A 21073-nucleotide genomic window follows, 5' to 3' on the forward strand; every position below is an offset into this window, starting at 1 on the left:
GCCTTCTTATATTCCCCTTTCTGTCTTTCTCTGTCATCTTATTTTAATTGAAAGATTTGGGGGCACAAGTATTTTATTTTTTCTGCATCTGTACCAAAAGCTCAGAACAAACCACAAGATCCCTACTCAGAAAACAAGCAAGATCCAAGTACATCAAGACAAATGATATCGAATTCTATGTATTTATAATGCAGCTGTGACTACATCATTTATCCGTCTTTTCCTGGGCAGGAGCTACAAAATTCCAGTCATTAAATAAATTTCAAACAACTTTCATCATATTAAATGTATCAAACCACTTAAGAAATGTGTTTCATTTTATATCTAAACATGGTGCATTTTCCCCAAAGAACTGGTCTTTGCCTGGAGCCTGAAATATCTGCTTGAATGAGACAATTTCACAGAATCACAGAATTTCAAGGTTGGAAGAGACCTCAAGATCATCGAGTCCAACCTCTGACCTAACGCTAGCAGTCCCCACTAAACCATATCCCTAAGCTCTACATCTAAACCTCTTTTGAAAACTTCCAGGGATGGTGACTCCACCACTTCCCTGGGCAGCCTGTTCCAATGCCTAACAACCCTTTCAGTAAAGAAGTTCTTCCTAACATCTAACCTAAAACTCCCCTGGTGCAACTTAAGCCAATTCCCCCTCGTCCTGTCACCAGGCACGTGGGAGAACAGGCCAACCTCCACCTCGCTACAGTCTCCCTTGAAGTACCTATAGAGAGCAATAAGGTCGCCCCTGAGCCTCCTCTTCTCCAGGCTGAACAAGCCCGGAGAAGAGGAGGCTCAGAGGCTTTCACCCCGGAAGAGAGATTAATTGTTACAAATGAATAAAATAGCTCTGACACAAATATAGTCACTACTCCAGCATGTCCAGAGCTAAAACTATACACACTATACAGGCTGAAGCATGATTGTCATGTTTATACTGTGGTAGAGCTTTTGTTTCAAATCCTGCCTTAAAAAGGGTTGCAAGATTGCAGGTCTTGTCTTTATATTTCATCAAAAACAATCACTCACAGTGTACTACAGCATATGATGCACAATGTCAGCACTGGCAAAATCTGTCATATTATCAACCTCAATCACAAAATACTACCTAATACTAACTAATCACAAAATAGTGACAAACTGGGTGAACTTATATAACTGGGAACACATGCAGTGAGTAGAAGTAGCAATTCAATAGGTAAAAATAATCAGAGCAACACTATTTACAGAGAAAAACACTACAAGAAACTTAACTCCGGGTAAATTAATAAAATTAGGTGTGATTTCTATGGTAGAAACTGAAAAACAAGAAAAGCAAGAAGAGTGACTTGTTTATTAACACTATAGCTATTTTAAAAGTTTAAGAAAAAAAGAAATGTAATTGAATAACTTTTTAAAATAAGTGGAAAAAACATACATGTAGAACAGAAATTTAATTTTGTTGTTGTTCTTAGAGTATACTCTTACACAGTTGTTAAAAGTTGTGGCAATACAATGAAAATGGAAAGATTTAATACACAGAGATAAACACACAGATACATAAACATTTAATTCAAAAAGTCACTGAAGCTCCTAATACATATCTGTTCTTAGAAGTAACTCATATTTTATATAAAATTATTCTTTCTTCCATTTCACTTTTTTTCCTACAAGGAAGTAACTAACAGACAACTAATGCATCATGAAATGCAGTACACTTCAGTGACACCAGACAAATGTCCTGATTCATTTGAAGACAATACCATGGAATACATTCAGCTGTCCAGTCAGCAGAAGCTGTGCCAGCTCCCTCAAAGGGGCTTCAAGAAAATTCCATTAATTTGATTTTAAAGCGTTCTTAGCCTTTGTGACTTATATATTAGATTCTATATCACTTGTATATAAATGTAATAACACACAACTCACCAAGAACAATTCCCATATTTCCCCAGTAATTAACTATTAATAGAAACTTCGTACTTTACTGAATTGAGTTCATATTGTAAAATTGAGATCACTTCCCATCTCATTTACATCTGGACATCATAGAACCTCATTTTCAAGAAATATGAACAAGAAAACGTATCCACATATAAAATTAGATAAGCCATCCAATTATCTTGAGTCTGAAAAGCAATTTAACATTTAAATGATCAAAAATCCCTGCACATGCCAGGGAGGTTGGAACTAGATGACCTTTAAGGTCTCTTCCAACCTGAGACATTCCATGATTCTGATTCTGTGATTAAGGAAAATATACCTGAATAGAAATCTGTAAACTCATTATGTATATGGTCTAGATCTTGAAAAAAAATAAAAATCCATGTATTCTATTCCAGATCTTCATAAAACCAGTATTCTGCTAATTATTGCAGATAACTACAAGTCTATGACAGAAAGCAATCTCCCATTCCTGTCTGTAAACATTTAGATGATTGGATGCATTTATCAAAGTGTTTAATATCAGGTCATTGACATAAACTGTTAAAGGAATAAGAGTCCAAAAAGAATCAAGTGTAAAGGCCTTTGTCACCAACTAACCAATGTCATCACCATAATTCAGACCCTAAGCTAGGAAATAACTTTGTCAGGCTTCATTACATTTAAAGTGCTCCTATACTCCCTACACTTTGGGTGTGGGTGACCTCCACTCATGCTCTCTGTTAGCGGGTGACTATGCAGGTATTTCTGATGGAGGAACATGAAAGCCGTATGTTCCAAGACATCACTTCATATTTGATTACACAGAATCACAGAATTTCTAGGTTGGAAGAGACCTCAAGATCATCAAGTCCAACCTCTGACCTAACGCTAGCAGTCCCCACTAAACCATATCCCTAAGCTCTACATCTAAACCTCTTTTAAAGACTTCCAGGGACGGTGACTCCACCACTTCCCTGGGCAGCCTGTTCCAATGTCTAACAACCCTTTCAGTGAAGAAGTTCTTCCTAACATCTAAACTAAAACTCCCCTGGTGCAACTTTAGCCCATTCCCCCTCGTCCTGTCACCAGGCACGTGGGAGAACAGGCCAACCCCCACCTCACTACAGCCTCCTTTAAGGTATCTGTAGAGAGCAATAAGGTCGCCCCTGAGCCTCCTTTTCTCCAGGCTGAACAAGCCCAGCTCCCTCAGCCGCTCCTCGTAGGACTTGTTCTCCAGGCCCCTCACCAGCTTCGTCACCCTTCTCTGGACCCGCACAGCAGCAAGAATGACAAAGAACTTGAGAACAATTTCCACAGAGGAAGAGACTGACAATTTGTCACAGTAGTTAAGTCCCAGTAGCTAGGAAAGGCTTGAATGAAAATGCTCTACACTCATTTGTCCACATTGCCAAAGGTAGCAAAGTTCTCTCTGTATCCTTCAACATGCTATCTCAAAACAGCATGAATTAACATACCTGTTTCTCACTAATGCTGTAGATATGTTACCATCGTAAGTTTTTCATGTATTCATATCTTAGGAGGAATACCAAATAAACAACACAGGGAAAGTCATATAAAGAACAAATATTACTAGGACAGGAAACTAAGAGATAACAGTATTGCATACTATGCATGTGAATTAAAGGTTTTGCTTCTCCCTTCTATCCATGACACACAAGCATGTGCACATACACTGAATACTTAGAGTCAAATCTGGATGAAAGCCACCAACTATAAACTAGAGGAATAATTCCAAGCATCATTAAAGAAACAGAACATCAAAAAAAAGCTTTCATAACAAAGACACAGCAGCAAGATAGCAGTATAAGGAAAAAGTGTGTGTTTATATATTTCCTTCATCCTGAACTTACAGGTCAGGGAAAAAAAGAAGAAAGGGAATTACAATTTATTGGCAGTATCTTCCTTTAAATAGTATCATTGTACATTAAAGGCTTTACACAATAACTGGGACTGAATGAGTACTGAATACTACTACAACAATGACAACAGTGGAAGTGTTCTCACCCTCTTCTCTGGAACTTGTTCTCAAGTTTTTTGTCATCCCCATTGCTGCCAAGTTAATCAGATCTGAGGAATGCTTTGGAGCAGAAAGTGATAATGAAAAGATTGCCATTAAAATTTATAAACATGCCCACAAGTTTGCTGCTCCCTAGAAATAAACACAGGTATCATTTTAAGAGTTAATTCTTCTGCTCTTCAAAACAAACAAACAAACAAACAAACAAAAAAAAAAAAAAAAGAAAAAAAGAAAAAAAACAACCATAGGATATTTTTTGGATCAAGAGCAGTTTAATCTCCTTTTATACCTCACCAAGAAAGAGTTATCTCTGAGAGCAAAGTGGTCTTTATAACATCCTAAAGCACTTCTCCCTACAGACGCAAAACTAAGAAAAGGGAAACCAACAATTTCACAAGATTCCGCTACACAAGCCTGAGAAACATTCACTAACAATTCAAATGCCCAAAAATATTCTCCTCTGGGAATGATCCTGATCAGTCAGGAATTTCCCTGTTAGAGTTCTAAAGAGCTACTGCAATTCGTGTTTGTATATACAAACACAGTGTTTAGGCAGCAATAAAACCTGTAAGTAACAAGTACTGAAAGCCTACATCCGTAGCATTCAGTACCTGCACTTAGAAAGGAAGAATTTATTATTGTGAAATGATTGATCCTTTCTCCATGATGGTAAAGCTCAGAAGGACAAAACAGTAACTGATAGGACTGTTCACAGGAAAGAAGCTGCGGCTCCCAAGAAAGAAAACTAGACGCCTTTTTTTTTCCTGTAAAAGATTTCCTAACACCTAGTAAAAGAAACATTTCTGCCTAGTCTCACTTGCTGCTTCTCTTTTTATGTCCCCATCTCTGTTTATCTGTTGGGTAGAAGTGTAATGGTGTTCTACAAAAATGGGAAAGGGTCACAGCAGCGTAAATTGCTGCATAAATTGCCATCTCACATAGCATATATAGGCTACCTATAAACAGGCAAAGTGCCTCACTTCATCATTGACAAAGACTGCTCAGTTAAGGCAACATCTTAGGAAGTGAGAAGATTGAAGGATATTCATTTAAAGCTCCAGACTCAGATAAAAGCACCACCTCCTAAAGGTGGAGTAATCTACTGTGTAATATAGATACTTTTGTAAAAAGAGGAGTCGGAGAGAAGGATGTTGAAAAGGATTCTTCATTGTGGTTATCCATTTCCCCCTACCACAAAATTCTCACAGACTTAAAAGTGCTAATGACACTTCATCACACCTGAACAATTTGTATCAGCTGTAGCAACCTTCACCACTCTTTAATCTTTTATTCTCAGAAATAAAATTTCCCACCCTCTCAGAAATCAGGCTTGCCATCTTCTGCTTTGGGCCCTTAACACATTTTATTTTAGAGACCTTATTCTTTTAAAGTTATTTCAACTGTAAGGGAGACCTTCTGGAACATTATTTGTGATGAATGTGAAGAAAGTATGGAAAGAGAGGGAATACATACATTTTTCATGCTAGTTACAAAACAAAACACTCTTAGTCATGCAGGGTAAAAATAATGGGTGAGACAAGATGACACATAAAAAGGGCATTATCCTCTTTCCAAAAATTAACGTACGAACACTGCTTGCTTAAAAGTCCAAATTGGTTGTCATACTCGATTTGTGTAAAGCCTTAGGAAAGAATGGTGTGAGGGTTCTTTATAGAAAATTACACCAAGTCAAAGCTATTTCACTAATTAACACCCCTTCCCAAATAAATCCTTAGGTCCTTTTAAAATAAGCCTCTTTTAAGCAGAGGAAAGACCCCAGAATATTTGCAGAGCCCCCACATCAACATCTGTTGGTATTCCCTATACACAAATGTGCTTCTGTGTGCATGTTTATTGGAAGAGGTCATCAAGGGCTTGCTTGGTTTATTCATCATTTTCAGCCTCTCTGATTTGCAAAGCTTCTGTTAATGTCAGTGAAATCTAACCCAGACAGAAGTTTCAGAGGTCAGATATTTGGCATGCTACATTTAGAAACCAAAGTACAAAGTTGACAAGGATGCTTCAAACACAGGGGATTACAGCGGAAATAGGTCTCCATATACCAAACTGGCTATTGAGCAGATTCAAGGAAGAATACGCTGAGAATGCCTGATGCTATTAAAGCTCATGTTCTTGCCTTTTTTTTTTTTTTTTTTCCACTGACTAAATCAATTCCCCCATTTGGCAAAGCCCAGCACAGAAATAACACTTTATTTTTAATACAACAGAAAAGGAATAAGACGCAAGACACAAAATCATGTACTACATAGCCTATAAAAAGCAGATACTTACAGTTCGTAGGAACTGTATTTCATCTTCCCCTCCTTCACCCCCTTCAGCCATGGCTCTTGAGGAGTCAGCTCTGCTAAGACTCTGATCGCCTCCACCGGCAGCTCACTGCGCTCAGTACAGCTCCTCTTCTCCTATCAGTATTAGCATATAGCTAATCCACAGCCATATAGGGAGCTCAGCAAACTCCACTGCACTGCAGACTGTCAGTCAACCCCCTCACTGCCAGAACCAACTGCGCTGCTTTTACAGCTCAGAGCAAGCAATCCCTTTCCTTTTCGCTCTTTACTCTCTACCCTACAGGCACACAAAAAAAAAGCACACCACCACCCTACCGTTAAGGTACTGCAGGAAGCATTATATGCATCACTAGGTTGTGCTGGTTTGCTTTATTTTATTTCATTTTTATTTCCCAGACACTGTTTGGTCACAACAGCAATAATGCTGAAGTGTTAATGAAAGGAGAGCTTGCACTTCCATTTTCACAGATCAGGGTAACCAATTTTGCACTGAAATGTATCAAATTCAGCAACTCTGAAGCCACTGATTTGTGCAGTAGGAGGATGTAAATCATCATAGGATAAGCTGAATTTGACAGCAGATGTTTCCAGCCTTCTTTCAATAACTACCATTTTTTGCTTCCCTGCATAAGCAGCTGCAAATCTGATTTCTAAAACAACGATCTGAACCTACTATGTGTAGTTATTTGTGCTATCCTTTTAAATGGCATTTAAACAAATACCCTAAGGACCGGAAGGATTTTATTTGTAGCATTTCAAAAACCGCACTGAATATACATAGAAGATGGTATAAATTTAGTTCAATACCTATAAAGCACTCATGTTAAAACAAAATTTAGAATAACTTTAAGTTCAAGATAGATAATGAAGAAATTTGTTATTAATGAAAACAGCTAGATATTTAGTTCAACATCAGCAAACGAGCAAGTGAAAAAAAACCACACATATATCACCTCTGGTAGAAAATTTGCTGGGATGAAAGGAGGAAAAGAGAAAGGAGGTAAGGAAAGAGGAGACAAGAGTATTAATGAGGCTTTAGTCAAGCAATTTAGTACACGATCTTGCATTTCATGACAAGGTTGCAAACACACCCTACCCACACACTGCATCCTTGAGAAGCCTTACCCAAAATCTGAGGTGTCCATTTACATGGCTGCATGCTTTTCCAAAGATATATGTGCACAATCTTTTTTTCTGAGGAAAAGCATGTTTCTGCTTTACAAGTAACAAACTGAGGCATGAAGGTAAGCAAAGAACAATTTTCTTGGGACCACAAAGACAAATGTAGCAAAGTAAAAAATGAAACTACATGCACTATGTCCACTAGTAAATATGTTTATACACAACTATCCTTCAGACATGGGACCAAGAACACACTGCCTGCACAAGCCCCCTTCTCCCCCCCACCTCCCCCAAATTCTGATTTTTCCCTTATTAAACATTAAGGCAAGCCAAACCATGAGACACCCAAAAGTTTCTCTTCTTCAAGGGCAAAACACTTTGAAAAGTGTTTCACTCTCTCTCACTACCTCAAAAAATTCTGTCAAAAATACGACAATCCCATTACTCAACAACAGAAGGAACTCCAAAGCTTCTACACAACACAGTGAGTCAGGCTACCTAGAGCCCTGCCAGCCCATCTAATTCTCCACCCCCAACCCATATTTTTTTTCAGAGGTGAGCAAAAAAAAAAAAAAAAAAAAAAAATACTGCTTTGTCCATGACAGAAACAATGTGGCAGTAAACTATTTTTATTTATTTTGATGTATAAGTGCCAGAGAATTGATTTGGTGGTTGTTCTGATTTTTCTTCTTTTAAATTCCAGTCATCTTTGAAAGATGTTTTCTCTCCTTTCCTTGTAAATACAAAGAGCAAAACTCAATAGATCCTCCTTAGGTCTACTATAAGGATATATTTAAACCAGAAGAATTCAGTCAGATGAAGCAGAGAGACCTAATGATGTAAATACATGGGTAAGCACGTACCGTTTAGATTTGGTACACATATTGCATAGCAAAATCTGCACATACAGGGATAGCTCCTCTGTTTGGTCTTACAGGAGACACCCTGTCAGACATACTACTTTTCTTTGGAAGATTATAAACAAGAAATACTCAAAATCCTGAGAAAACAAGTTGAGGTCAGAAGACTGATTACAAGAGTTCACAAAACATAGAAATGTTTCTTCACAAATAGAAATCAATGTAATGCAGTACATCTGCTCATGTTTTATTCCTGTTAACAGAGCAAGATTTTCAGACAGTAAATTCTGAACATGCAGAGCTGAGATCAATCTACCTGAATCTCATGGAAAAGAGAATATATATATATATACACACACACACACATACATATACATATATACACATACATATATATATATAAATAAAAACTTCTCAAGTGTTTTTCTTTAATTCAGTATTCCATTCAAAATGGTTCCTATGAAAGTTTGATACAAAGACAAAGCATATAAAAAAAATGAATGCTGATAATAGCTCTAGCACTGTAACATGTACACAGCACGTGAGACACCTGAAATCCTGACTCGTCAAAATTCATCTGTAAGTTTTTCTTTCTCTAAATCCCTTTTTTTCTTCATTTGATACTTAGTTTCACAAAGTTACCTTTGAACTGTTTTGGGAAACTATTTCTTGCTTCAGAAACCAAAACATTTTAGTAAAATTTCTTCATTTTAAAATTGTCAAGTGATCTACGAAAACATTTCACAGTATTTCTATTGTTACAACTTTGTTCTGTTTGGTTCAATGCCTATAATTTGAATGAGAAAACTATTCACCTACCACAGCATAATGAAATGTATATCTTCAAGACATAACTGCTTTTTTCCAGAACCTCTCCAATTCCCTGGCAACTAGATTTGTCCAGTTATATTATTTATATTATTATCTGTCTTGCACTTAATCAGAAGTCTCATTTACATGAAGTATAAGGCCTTTCACTTCTTAACACCAACTTGTCTTGAATAATCTTTCTTTACAAAATAAAAAAAAAATATTACTGAAGCCATGACTGAAAGAAAGTTACTTCAGACCACTGCAGTAAATCAGTCCAAAAGGATCACACATCACACACAGCATACATATATAGTGACTCTGTGTAATTGGAGATGACTGTGAGGTGAAGTATTCCACCGAGAAAGCCACAAAGGTCAAACAATCTCAACTGGAACCATTATGCATTTCATGATATCCTATTCATGTTGACCAATTTAAAACCTGTATTTCAGGTACCTTTGCTGCTGAACGCATTCTGGACAGTCTTCTGTACTTTAAAGCTATCAAAAAAGCCTTTTCTACAAGGTTTAAAAGAACTAGAACAATTTAAGGAAAATTTGCTTTCTATTTTCAGCACAAACACACTGCGCCTGCCTATTCTTCAACACATTGAAGGGATTCTGGCTGACTCTTCACATGAATTCTTGATTCTAGGTAAGCTTTTGGCAAGCTTCACTGCTGCTGCCACCAAACAATAGCTCAGAATTTTTACAGTGGCAGTACCCTGGCAATAAAAAGTTTATAAAAGGAACCAAAGAAACATCTAGCTATATGACAAAGGAATATCTGAATCTAAATCACTTTTTGCAGTGTATATTTTACCTTTCTAGATTGAGTTACACTATCAGAGACTGGCCAAAAATCTATTTTACAACAATTTCAGAAGTGGAGTCAACACCAGTTAACTAAGACTGTTGGTTAAGCAGTCGAAACGTTATCTTCCACTGGCAGTAACAGACCTAAGCACTAACACCTAGGTGCTGCTAAAAAGGGGTTTCTGAACCAACTTGTAGTTTCAGCTGTGCCTGTTCTATTTGCCGCTCAGAATCAACAGCCACCAGTAACTAGACATAAGAGTGTTTTAGCGTGATGTTGGACAATGACAACAGCATTTAAAGATTAAATTAAAAATAAATAAATAAATAAAATCACTGCTTGAAGACAGGACATTGCAATAATATGTTTTCCTTCCACAACAACTTATGTTAAAATATCAGAAATATTTTTAAAATCTTGAGGAATTATTTTTCATTTTCAGTCAATGTTTTTTTGTGTCTAAAGTGAGCAATCCCACATAATCTCCCCACGGTCCTCAAAAACCACATCTCTGCATCCTTTCTGCTCCACCTAAGTACAAAAACATGTATAAAAAGCCATTAAGAGGAAACATGTTATTTCCTTTACGAAAAAAAAAAAATAAAATTGATATGCTGACCATTTTTATCCCATTCATGAAGGGATTCAACTACTTGTCCAGTTCACAAACACCAGGCACTTAGTAGAAGTTAACATCCCATCTACAGTAGAAAAAGCTGCTTCTGTGAATTTGCTCATACATTCCAGTTGCATGTTGCTTGTAAGTAAGTTTACTCTAGAGAAACTAAATTAGATTTTACAGTGAAAAATATAGGATCTTAACTAGTCAAGATGAGGAATACATTCATCAGAAGATTCTTAGAATAATTTAAAGGGATAACAGTTTTATTAATTTACACATATTCCTAAACCTTATCTACATTTTTTCCTGTCCTTTGAAAAAATAATCTTGTGTGATCTTTTCACATATCTTGTGTCAATACATTGCTGTGGAGCTCCAAGTTTCTTTTTCAACAGCTTCAACAAACTGATGCAATTGTTCATAAATAATAAAGGAATACAATGTATTATAGTGTTACAAAAACAATAACATAGTATCGGTACTGCTTTTAAGACCTAGTTCAGAAATTGTCCAATAAATTTCAACACAATTAGATTCAGCATGAGGAAAAGGCAGTTTTGAGCATCATAGTTCTGAGGTACTCACAAGGACCTGCTTCTATACAGAGAAACCCTGTAGACTATCAAACTGAACAATTCCTTGGAAATGCACTTTTTTAAATTCACATTCCTAAAACAGGGAATGTGAATTTGAATTTAAAACAGGGAAAAAAAAAAGTTCTAGATGAAAAAGCTTCAGGGGAAAAAAAAAAATATATATATATATATATATTATACTCTGAAAGACACAATTAAATTTTGTTGAATTACGTAAGTTATAGTAAAAAATATAAGATAGTGAAACTTCAACATAGATTGAAAAATTTACCTAACTTTAAACCCCATTTGAAATGAAATAGCTGAAGTAACACAAGTGATTTTTTTAATTATATCAAAGCAGAATTGTTTAACAGGTCTGAAAAAGATGTTCTAAATTATAAATTAATGAAATTTTATTTTAAATGCAAATTTAACTTACTAATCAAAAACATCAGACTGATTACAGAACCTCTCTTTGCCTAATTCTTCAGTACTGCAGTCTGTGAGAGCTGAAGATCAGGTCCAAGAAACAAACTCAGGTCTTCACTCCCTCTTAAATCTGATGTATTCTTAGTAATAGACGTTTTTTTTTTTAAACTTGGTCATATGGTCACAGAGCAGCCTATTATTATCTTACAGGCAAAATTCTGACCACAGGGTATTATAAGTAGCTTTAAAACTTAAACAACAGTATTATTTTGCAGTCCAGAAACGTTTCCATTTTCAAATTTTCTATCTCAAGTAATCTCTCAGTTCCTCATTGTGGAGGAATTTTTTCAGGTATCAACAACAAAAACTATTCAGAAGTACTTGACTTCCTTTGACCCCTTAATTAGAGAAAGCAAAATAATGTAAGAAGTTATTGGTACTTCAGTGCCACAATATGTTTGGCATCTTGAAACAGAATGAAAAACAGTGTTCTTCTGTTGTCTCTCTCTGCTGGCAAAACATTTAATTGTATTTATACTGACAGCAGGAAGACCGATAATCCTACTGGGGAGAAGAAAAACCTCTGGCTACACTTGCTAACACCAAGAAAGATGAGGAAGAGATTTCAGCTGAGCATACAAACAGCTATGGTCCTCTAAAATAAGTGAAATCCAATTTATCCTGGTCTGCGAGTTTAGCCTAGCCTCCAGAAAACACAGGAAATTCTATTACTGTTAGAAACTGAAATGTGGTAAAGAAAACCAGAAAACAAGAAGTATAAGAGGTATATTATATAAAATATAAGATACAAGATACTTTTGTTTTGTTTCCCTTCTAATCAATTCTCATCCACTGATCTTCAAAAGTTTATGTTGGATTGCCATCTGGTGGTATAAGAAAATAAAAAGTCTGACAAATTGGTAAGCATAATCTCACAAATTATTTTAACCTATAATGTTGGACATTTCATTTACAATTTCATTATAGACGATTCAACACATTTTTAACTGCAGTCTATGTTGTGATGAACTGTGGTACTGCATCTCATTTTTCTTTTAAGAAAAAAAGAAAGAAAGTGTTCACAAGTTTCTTCCTAAACCTAAAATTCTAATACATAAGAATGACTTTCTTGTTTCAAAGTTTGCTAAAAATGATTTTATTAAACCTCTCCTAAATCTCCAATTCTAGATGACTCAAGCTGACTTCACAATGCTAACAAAAATATTTGACTATTTGGCTTTAATGTCTGCATCAGTTTCCCTAAAATTATAATAAAACAATAAAACATCCTCGTCCAGAATGCATTATCTCACACCAAATAGCCAGACTTTCAAAAATACCATTCAGAGCAGTGCAATGAATTACTGATGTATAATTTTACAGAGAAAAATATCTGCAGGTGACATTTTGCCAGGTTAGTTCAACGGTTCTTTAGGAAGGTCATAAGCAGAGATATAATTTTGCATAATTTTCAGGTATCATTTCTGGGCATAACCAATATACAACCTTTATTTATTCAAATAATAATGGTCTTTACTTTTCCAGCTCTAGTTAGACCTAACACAAATGGAACAGAAACATAAACTCAAAAGGTGTGTAAACATTTATATTAGATTTACAAATAAAGTTAGAAAGTTACATAAAGACTGCCAAGTCATAGTGTCATAGAAATATTAAGGTTGGAAAAGACCTCCAAGATCATCTGGTACAACCATCCCCCTACTACCAATATCTCCCACTAAACCATGTTCCAAAGTACCACATACAAACTTTTCTTAAACACCCCCAGGGACGGTGACTCAACCACCTCCCTGGGCAACCTGTTCCAATGCCTAACCAGACATCTCATTCAGTCAAAGTAAGAGCCAGTTCATCAGAGTTTCCTGTTTCTAGTACTGGCCATTTGTGAGTACTTCAGAAAGAAGTAACAGAACTTACTGTGCCAAGTCTGGCACAATATCCTTCACAAATCCTCTCATTTGCTGTTAATCTACAACAACAGGATTTCAAAACCTGAAGGTTCTATTTAAACATTTGTATGTAGTAACTACAATACAGTTGCAAAAATAAATATACAAATAAATAATCTTTTCCGAGACCTGCATTTGATTCATTCTAGAATTAAAACTTTTACCTTTAAAGATTCAAGTTGAAAATACATTTTTACTTGCATGCACTAATAAATGAATCTGTAATAAATAAGAATGTGTAAGTATTGTTCCCTATAAAATGACTGAAATGTTATGTAACACCACTGAGACGAATTAAAACATTATATGCTTGGAACACACTTAATTGCAATTTTAAGTCTAATCTAGCTAATGCTCTTTCTATCTTAAAGTCATTGCACAATATCTTTAATCTTAAAATTGGTTCACAATTAAAGTACTGCAATTTAAGGAAAACGTGTAGAGTACTCAGCAATTTTTTTATTTTTATTTTTATGAATTACAGTAACTAAGTACACGTACAGCCTTTGCATAATCTGGCCTAGATACAATCCACAGGGAAACTTCCTGCAACTTTGCAGGTCATGTTCTCTCCCACATTTGTACTTTCATAAATACTTGATTTTCCTTACTTTCCATTTTCAGTCAGATTTACCAACCTATGCACAAACTGGGCTTTTAGTTCCCATTGATACTGTCACTTTCCATCCTTTATTGATTGTCCAAACAAGATTTTCTCACCTCTTCATTTCCACAGCATAGCACCATCATATCTCCGCTACTGCACATCTCCAGGTTGCATGTACTGCGAGGCAACTTCAAGGTATAACACTCATCCTCCTTTCCCTACCTTCAAACAAATATTTACTAACATCCTGCCTAGCTTTCTACTTGCTACCTACTTGTTTTACCTAAGACCTCATAAATTCAACCGCAAATTTCATCTTTGCTCTTTCTGTATTTCTACACGCACATTTCCCAGGGCTTGGCCCTCTCTTCTCCTCAGAGAATGCAATGCATGGCTAGCCGCTATCTGCACAAAGAGTGAAGGAAAAACTGGGTCTCCTTTCAGAGGCATTATTAATAAACATGTACTTCTTTGAGTCTGTTTGCCCTTTTTTTTTTTTAAATTATTATTCCAAAACTTGCAGCACCTGTGAGCCTGCAGCACCCTTCTCTTCTACGCTTCACCTCTGCTGTAGTGAATTCCATGAAGCAAACCCATCTTTCCACCATCCCAGTCTCACTTTCCCTCTGTTTTGCATTTCATCCCCTCCTCACACATACACCTTACCCATCTTTGACCCACCTTCCTCACTTAGTCACCTGTTTCCCGGTTCCATCTCCACCACGTTTGGAGGCCCTTTACAGCTCACCCCTCGTGGCCCAACACTTCCGTCCCTGTGGCAAACTTCCTGGCCCCAACCTGCACCAAGGGCCCAACATGGCTGTGGCCTGTGGGCGGGAGTGGCCCAGCCGCCATCTTGTGTGTTCACCTCTACTGTGCTCTTGTTCGCGTTCATCTATTTATAAGACATGAAGTAAAAATCTGGGATTATGAAGAAAGGAAAACATCCCACTGTACTGCTTGTGGAATATTTGTTATTGGTATCCCTCCTCTTGCATTTGTTTTTTTCTAAAAGCATTCTCAGGGTGTACAGGGGTCCACTGAGAGCACGGTGCCTTTAGCAACGCTGCTTTCTAACTAGCTCAACCAAAAGCACAGCTGGAATCCCTTTCTGCTGGGTCCATCCTGATCACTCACAGCAGCATGTCTGCATCCACAGGTGTAGTCATGCCTGCATCAATTAATTCTCACAGTCCCACTTGGAATGAGTAAAGTTTATGTGCAAATATTATGGGATTGCTTCTAAAAAGTTTCATGCTTCTTTGTAAAAATGTTACATTTCAAAATATGGCAGGCATTACTACACATCCCTTTCTATTTCTTTATAAAGCTTTCATAAACATCCAGTTTAATTATTCTTACCAGTCAGAGACCCGTCCATTTCCATCCAAGAAATGACACACTCCTTGCTTTAACTTTTTTTTTACACACAAATCTGATAAAGTGCCTACAATAAACTCTAACAATACAGTCAGAGTGGAGGTCTGTTTGCAATCATCAGTTGTCATGATCATTCAACAGAATGTTTCTTTCTGAAAGCTATTTTCTAATGCTGAGAACGCACGCTACATATTTGTGAGGCTGTAGCAGAAACTGGGAGTGCAGCTAGAAATATTAAACATTCTGCTCAGCACTCAGAGAACTTGTACATAGCTCATCTGGGAAGATCTTAATTTAAGAATCTGAATGCAGTGACCATTCAGGTCTAAGGATGAAAATGACTATGTACGAATTAGTCTTAATGATCATTTCAAAACAAACCATCATTCGGTAGCTTTAACAACTTCCATGCTTCTAAAGGTGATGTTTCATAAAACGTTGATAACAAATCTAGTAATGGCACATATAAAAGATTTCTGAACCATTATCTATTTTTTCTATTCTATTGTTTCTGCTAATCGGTATTTTTTTTTACTCGTATTAAAAATGCGTAACAATATACCAATATTTACAATTGGCATACAATATTTACTGGGTGTTATTTATTTACAGAAATCTCTAACGTTCATTTAACAAACTCACTCTCTCATGTATTTCATTCACCTACATTCACATAAAAGCTTTGAGATACTGGGCCCAAAATCAGTGCTGCACACCACTGAGCACAAGGGATGCCAGCTATCGAGGCCTTTTCAAATGGCTGAAGTTCTTAATCTGCAACAACACACTAAGGTATGAACAGACCTTTTAGGCAAAACTGGTGTTCATTGTGTTTTCTCCCCTTTGTCTGAAAGTTTGAAGATTTTATTGTTTGTTTTCAGGGTAAACCAGCAGGACAAAGAACAGCATTGCAGGGTCTGGTGCCCAGTGCTATTCTCTTGTGACAGAGCAGGCTTTCTGGTCTCCTTAAAAGATCTCTGAAATCAGTGGAGCACTGAGAGAAGTGTTCCTTATTATTATTATTGTTTTTATTACTGTTGTTATTTCAAGCCATTTTTAACCCTTGTTTTTCCATATCTGCTGGTGCCTTCACAGATTTTCATTTATTTCTGTAAAGATCTCCACATAATGGTTAAATTGCTAGTTGTCCATGTAAGAAACTACTTGACCTGGCATTTAAAATAAAAAGAAGTACACAGAAGATGATATTGGAAAAGAAATTTTACATGATTCATATTTGGATCTCACTATGAAAAAGCCTTATCTAACATTATCTAACATTTATTCCTTCTCCCCCCCCCTCCCCTCCTCCCCCCAACTTGTTCTGAACTTCCAGGATCAGAGATCATGATAGCATTATTTCAGGAGAACAAGAACAACAACAAAAAAAGGGTTAAGCCCAATGACAGCCCAAGGAAAGCTCATGGTAGCTTAGATTTACAGCAGAATTTCAAAATGAGTCATATCCAGGGCTTGTAAAATATCCAGTTTCTCTTTGTGTTTCATCTCTTAATTTCCCAGTGTAACAAACCTGTTCTTCAGTATTTTTCCTCCACCAGAGTTATCCTCCTCTACCTGTCCTCAGCTGTGTTTTCATAGGTACATATGAAAGGATCTGTCTGTTAAGAACATTTGTTCAACAAGTGCACACAAGCCTTGAACTGCCTTCTGCAGATTCATCCTACCTCAACTGTATTAGAAATAGCAGTTATGCTACTTCACCTGTGTAAGTCTCACACATTCTGCTCAGGAAATTCAAAAATTTAAAATATGTAATAGGGAAACAATTCACTAATAATTGAAAAAAACAAAAAAAACAAACAAACAAAAAAAAACACCAAACAACTGGCAGATGATGTATGATAAGAAAAGGCCTTTGAAACCGTCACTCAATCAGTTACTATATTCATCATATTACTACAGGTAATTTAGATTTCTTGCAACTGGGGCTTCTTAATAATCTCTAAGCTACTTGAATTCCTTTCTAAATAACCATTAAAAGGCCATATCTTGGTTTACAGATCCTTTAAATACAAATTCACCCTTAATTCTACTTTATCCAACTCTTTTTTTCCTTAAAATATAACTACAACAAAATGCCTAACTATTTTCAAAATTGCTGTGCTTCTTTCATGCTCTCCTTGTCTTGGACAAGGAGACTGTGGTATTATAACTGTGGTATTATGTACAAGGAATTCATGGAAGTACTCCCTTACTTCTTCATGATTAAAAAATTAGAGGCCTAAAAATTTTCTACCGTAAAATGACTTCTACTGCATTGAGCGCCTTTTGGTGTGGCACATGTCTATTGATAAATAATTGCTGCTTATTGTAGAAAGTAGTAGTCTTTCTCACTTCTTTTTTGAACATATTCCAATTTATGTCACCTCTTTTGTTTACTGTCACATGTTGTTGTTAATTTTCCACAGCATTAAATGGGTGATTCACGATCCAAGCACGAGGCTTTTGTCACCGATTGTAATTGATGCTTTTTCTCAACAGTAGACATTTAAAATTTATTAATCTAAATTCTACTGACACAAACGAAAAGGTGTTCAAGATAATTTAATTAAGTTTTGCAATAAGATTCTACAAGTATTTGATAAAACCTCTTGGGAAAATGAAGAAACCAATTATGCAATTAATTCTTCCATATACTCCCAAGATACAGGAGTAAAGATCTGAATGAAAGATGCTAAAATACCTTTATTTATTTATTTATTTATTTTGCATTTCATTTACTACTTTGGACTAACTTTTGGCTCAACTATGCTGAGCTACTCTAGAAATATGAAATTTAATCATTTATATTCCTGTGATGGATACAGAGAAAATGAATTTATTTACTATAATGACAAGGAGACATTGATTGCACTCTAGATAAAAACCTATGTTTTATCTAAAGGTAAACTCAAAGCCTAGGTAAAACTATGTACCAGTCCAAAAGGAACACCTGTCGCTAAAGGACTCTCTGCCAAAAACTGCAGTGTGACCTGCCTTTGTTTCCATGCAAAAACAGGAGTTTCTGCTATTCCCCGACTGGTCTGGGTGCCTCATCCCCATTACAATCAGGGCTCCATAAAACTCCAAAATCTGTAATTACCTCAACAATTTGAATTCTTGTGTCTCCAAAGCTTATTCCGATTTCTTAATTTTTCAGTTTGGCATACCTCAGAATTTGGTTTTAAGTAGTTCTATAATTTTTTAGATAATTTTTATACTCTCACCTAACTTTAAAGCATTAATAGCTAAATCTAGTGACTCAGGAAAAAAAATATATATATATTTTCTAAATAGTACAAATTTTGCTTTGCTTGCTGTTTGGTTTGTTTGTTTCTAGTTCTGTGTTTCTGTTCATGAAACCTCAGCATTGTTACATGACCCTTGAAAACACCTGTGTTCAGCTCAGCCCTAATTACGAGCTCTAAGAAGCCAGCAGTGGGTGCAGGATGGATGCCAGCCCTCCCACACGCAGCCCGCCCCTTGGCTCCCCCCTCTGCTTCTTCAGCTGCAACTTTTCAACATTGCGGAACCAGCAGGCTCAGCAGGTCCTGTGATGAGCTACAAGCTGCCCGGACTAATTAGCTTTGGAGTCGCAGTGCAGGCTGCACACTGCAGTACTGCTCGGAAAAAAGGCTTGCCATAAACGCTGGAAGCGTTTAACAGCCGAATGACCACAGGAGTCTTTTTGGCGGTGCCGCCGAGTATGACTTTTTGGTCCTAGGCAGTCCGACCCCAAATGCCCCAAAACCTCTGAGCGGAAAGGCGCGGTACTCACCTGTCGAGGGGCACGCCTGAAGGAAACCTTTTCCTTCCTTCCTTCCTTCTTTCCAGGAAAGCACGGTCACTGGAGTTCGCACACCCAGCCTGAGGAAATCTCTTCCCCTCGCCCCCAGTTCCTCACTGGAAAGCCTTTCTGCCGCGGCGAGGGAGCGGCTCTCCCCTGCCAGCAGCAAGGAACGGGGGCGGATGGGGCCGGGGGCCCGGCGGCCGCCCCGCCGCCATAGGGCTCTGCTCCCGGCACCGGGCTCTCGGTGCCGGCTGCGCTGGCAGCGGGCAGGCCCGAGCAGGTCCCTGAAGTAGAGTAAGAAGCGTGTGCTTAATGAGGTTTGCTTAAACTCGTGAAGTTTCTGCGCTATATGACGGTGCTGGGCTCGGCAACGTAATACCAGTTAAACCTTACACGGCGGGCCCTCAAAATAATTCAAATAATCTTGCCCTCAAATAATTCAAAATAATCGTGTCTCGGGCCGCCAGGGGTCCGGCTGCAGGGAGCTGCTCTGGAGGCAGCTTTCCTGCCGCTCCTGAGGGCAGCCGGCCGGAGCCCGCTCCGGGCTGCGTGCCCCTGAGGGAGCTAACTTCACCTGCCCGCTACAAACGTGTAATAAAAGTAAAATAAGTGAATTCCTGGTTACTTAACTCTTCTGAGCTTCGCTAAACGCCGCCTTCTCCGGTGAGCTGCCTAAGTGAACGGCGAGAGCGAGGCTGCCTCCTGTGGTAGCTGCGGCGCTGCTGCCCGAGTGGCCCGGGGAGAGACCGCTCGGCTCAAATTTGGGTCAGGCTCCTCCTGAACCCCGTGTGGAAAGGTTCAGAACCACCGCAGGGTGAGCCAGGAGGGAGAGGTAGGAAATAAGACGAGGGTTTTTTGCTTTGTTTTAAACATCACGAACTTTGTCTCAAACTCATCAATCGGGTTTGAAGTCAAATGAAGGTTATGTGATAGTGACCAGATTAAATGTATAAATGATCTCAGCTGGAAGTATACATTATAATCGCAAGAGGACTTCTTTATTTAAATTAATGTGTGGGATAATTGTGTCTCTGACGTACTTCCATTAGCTGGTAAAATAAAAGGAGAAAGATTAAAGTTAGTTGTAAAATGGAAGAGTATCTTAAACATGGTAAATATTAAGGCCATAGCAAGTTTAAGCAGACAGTACGTGTTAGAGCTGGTTATCTCAGAACCATTTATAGTAAGGTGGGGGTCTCTGAAGACACGTTATGGATCATTGCCAAGGACTGTCTGATTTTTTTTTTATTTTTTTATTTTTTAATAAGGTAGAGACTATGTTGTGGCTTTGTGGCGTTGTCTCCCTCCCTGCCTTGAATGAAGAGCTCACTTGAGTTGTTAAATTGCATTTTGCTTTGGATACAACCAAAACAGTTTTTCACCCATCTGGTTTTGAAGTCTTCTTTTTGATGTGTAATAGTGTATGAACCCTTAAAAATAAAGGGTCCTTTAACCTAAGAGTTCTTATTCCATATTACATTTCCAAAAGTACTTATAAAACATATCCTATTACTGAGAATTTTCTATAAGAACATATTAGAGAAAATAGAAGCAAAAAATTAATATATTTCTATTGTGTGGTCCTTGGTTATATGCCGTAGGTCACTGTGAAATTTTTACCCTGTGTTCGAAAACGTATTATTTCCTTGTGCTGGCATAAAACCTCAATATCCATTCATGTAGACCTTCATGTTCTGAAAATTGTGATTGTAATATGTCAGTCTAATAAGCTCTGTTAATACTGTCTCTTCTTATGCAGAAAATGTAAACAAATTCCAAAGATGACAAGCACTCGCTGACCTGTTTGGTCTATCATGTTGCGCTAAACACTGACAATAAA

The 21073-nt window shown here is 37.3% G+C and overlaps 1 protein-coding gene across 8 annotated transcripts in view; it reads right to left on the bottom strand.

Moving 5' to 3' along the window:
- RYR3 (ryanodine receptor 3) overlaps positions 1-6385 on the bottom strand; it is a 218861-nt gene extending 212476 nt beyond the window's left edge. For all 8 annotated transcript variants that reach the window (XM_032189404.1, XM_032189403.1, XM_032189400.1 and 5 more), the window contains exon 1: positions 6230-6385. In XM_032189404.1, the coding sequence (XP_032045295.1) occupies positions 6230-6280 (51 nt within the window). In that variant the 5' untranslated portion in view covers positions 6281-6385. The remainder of the gene's footprint in view (positions 1-6229) is intronic.
- Between the last annotated feature and the right edge of the window lie 14688 nt (positions 6386-21073).

The sequence above is a fragment of the Aythya fuligula genome, chromosome 5 (assembly GCF_009819795.1).
Source record: "Aythya fuligula isolate bAytFul2 chromosome 5, bAytFul2.pri, whole genome shotgun sequence".
Taxonomy (NCBI): Eukaryota; Metazoa; Chordata; class Aves; order Anseriformes; family Anatidae; genus Aythya; species Aythya fuligula.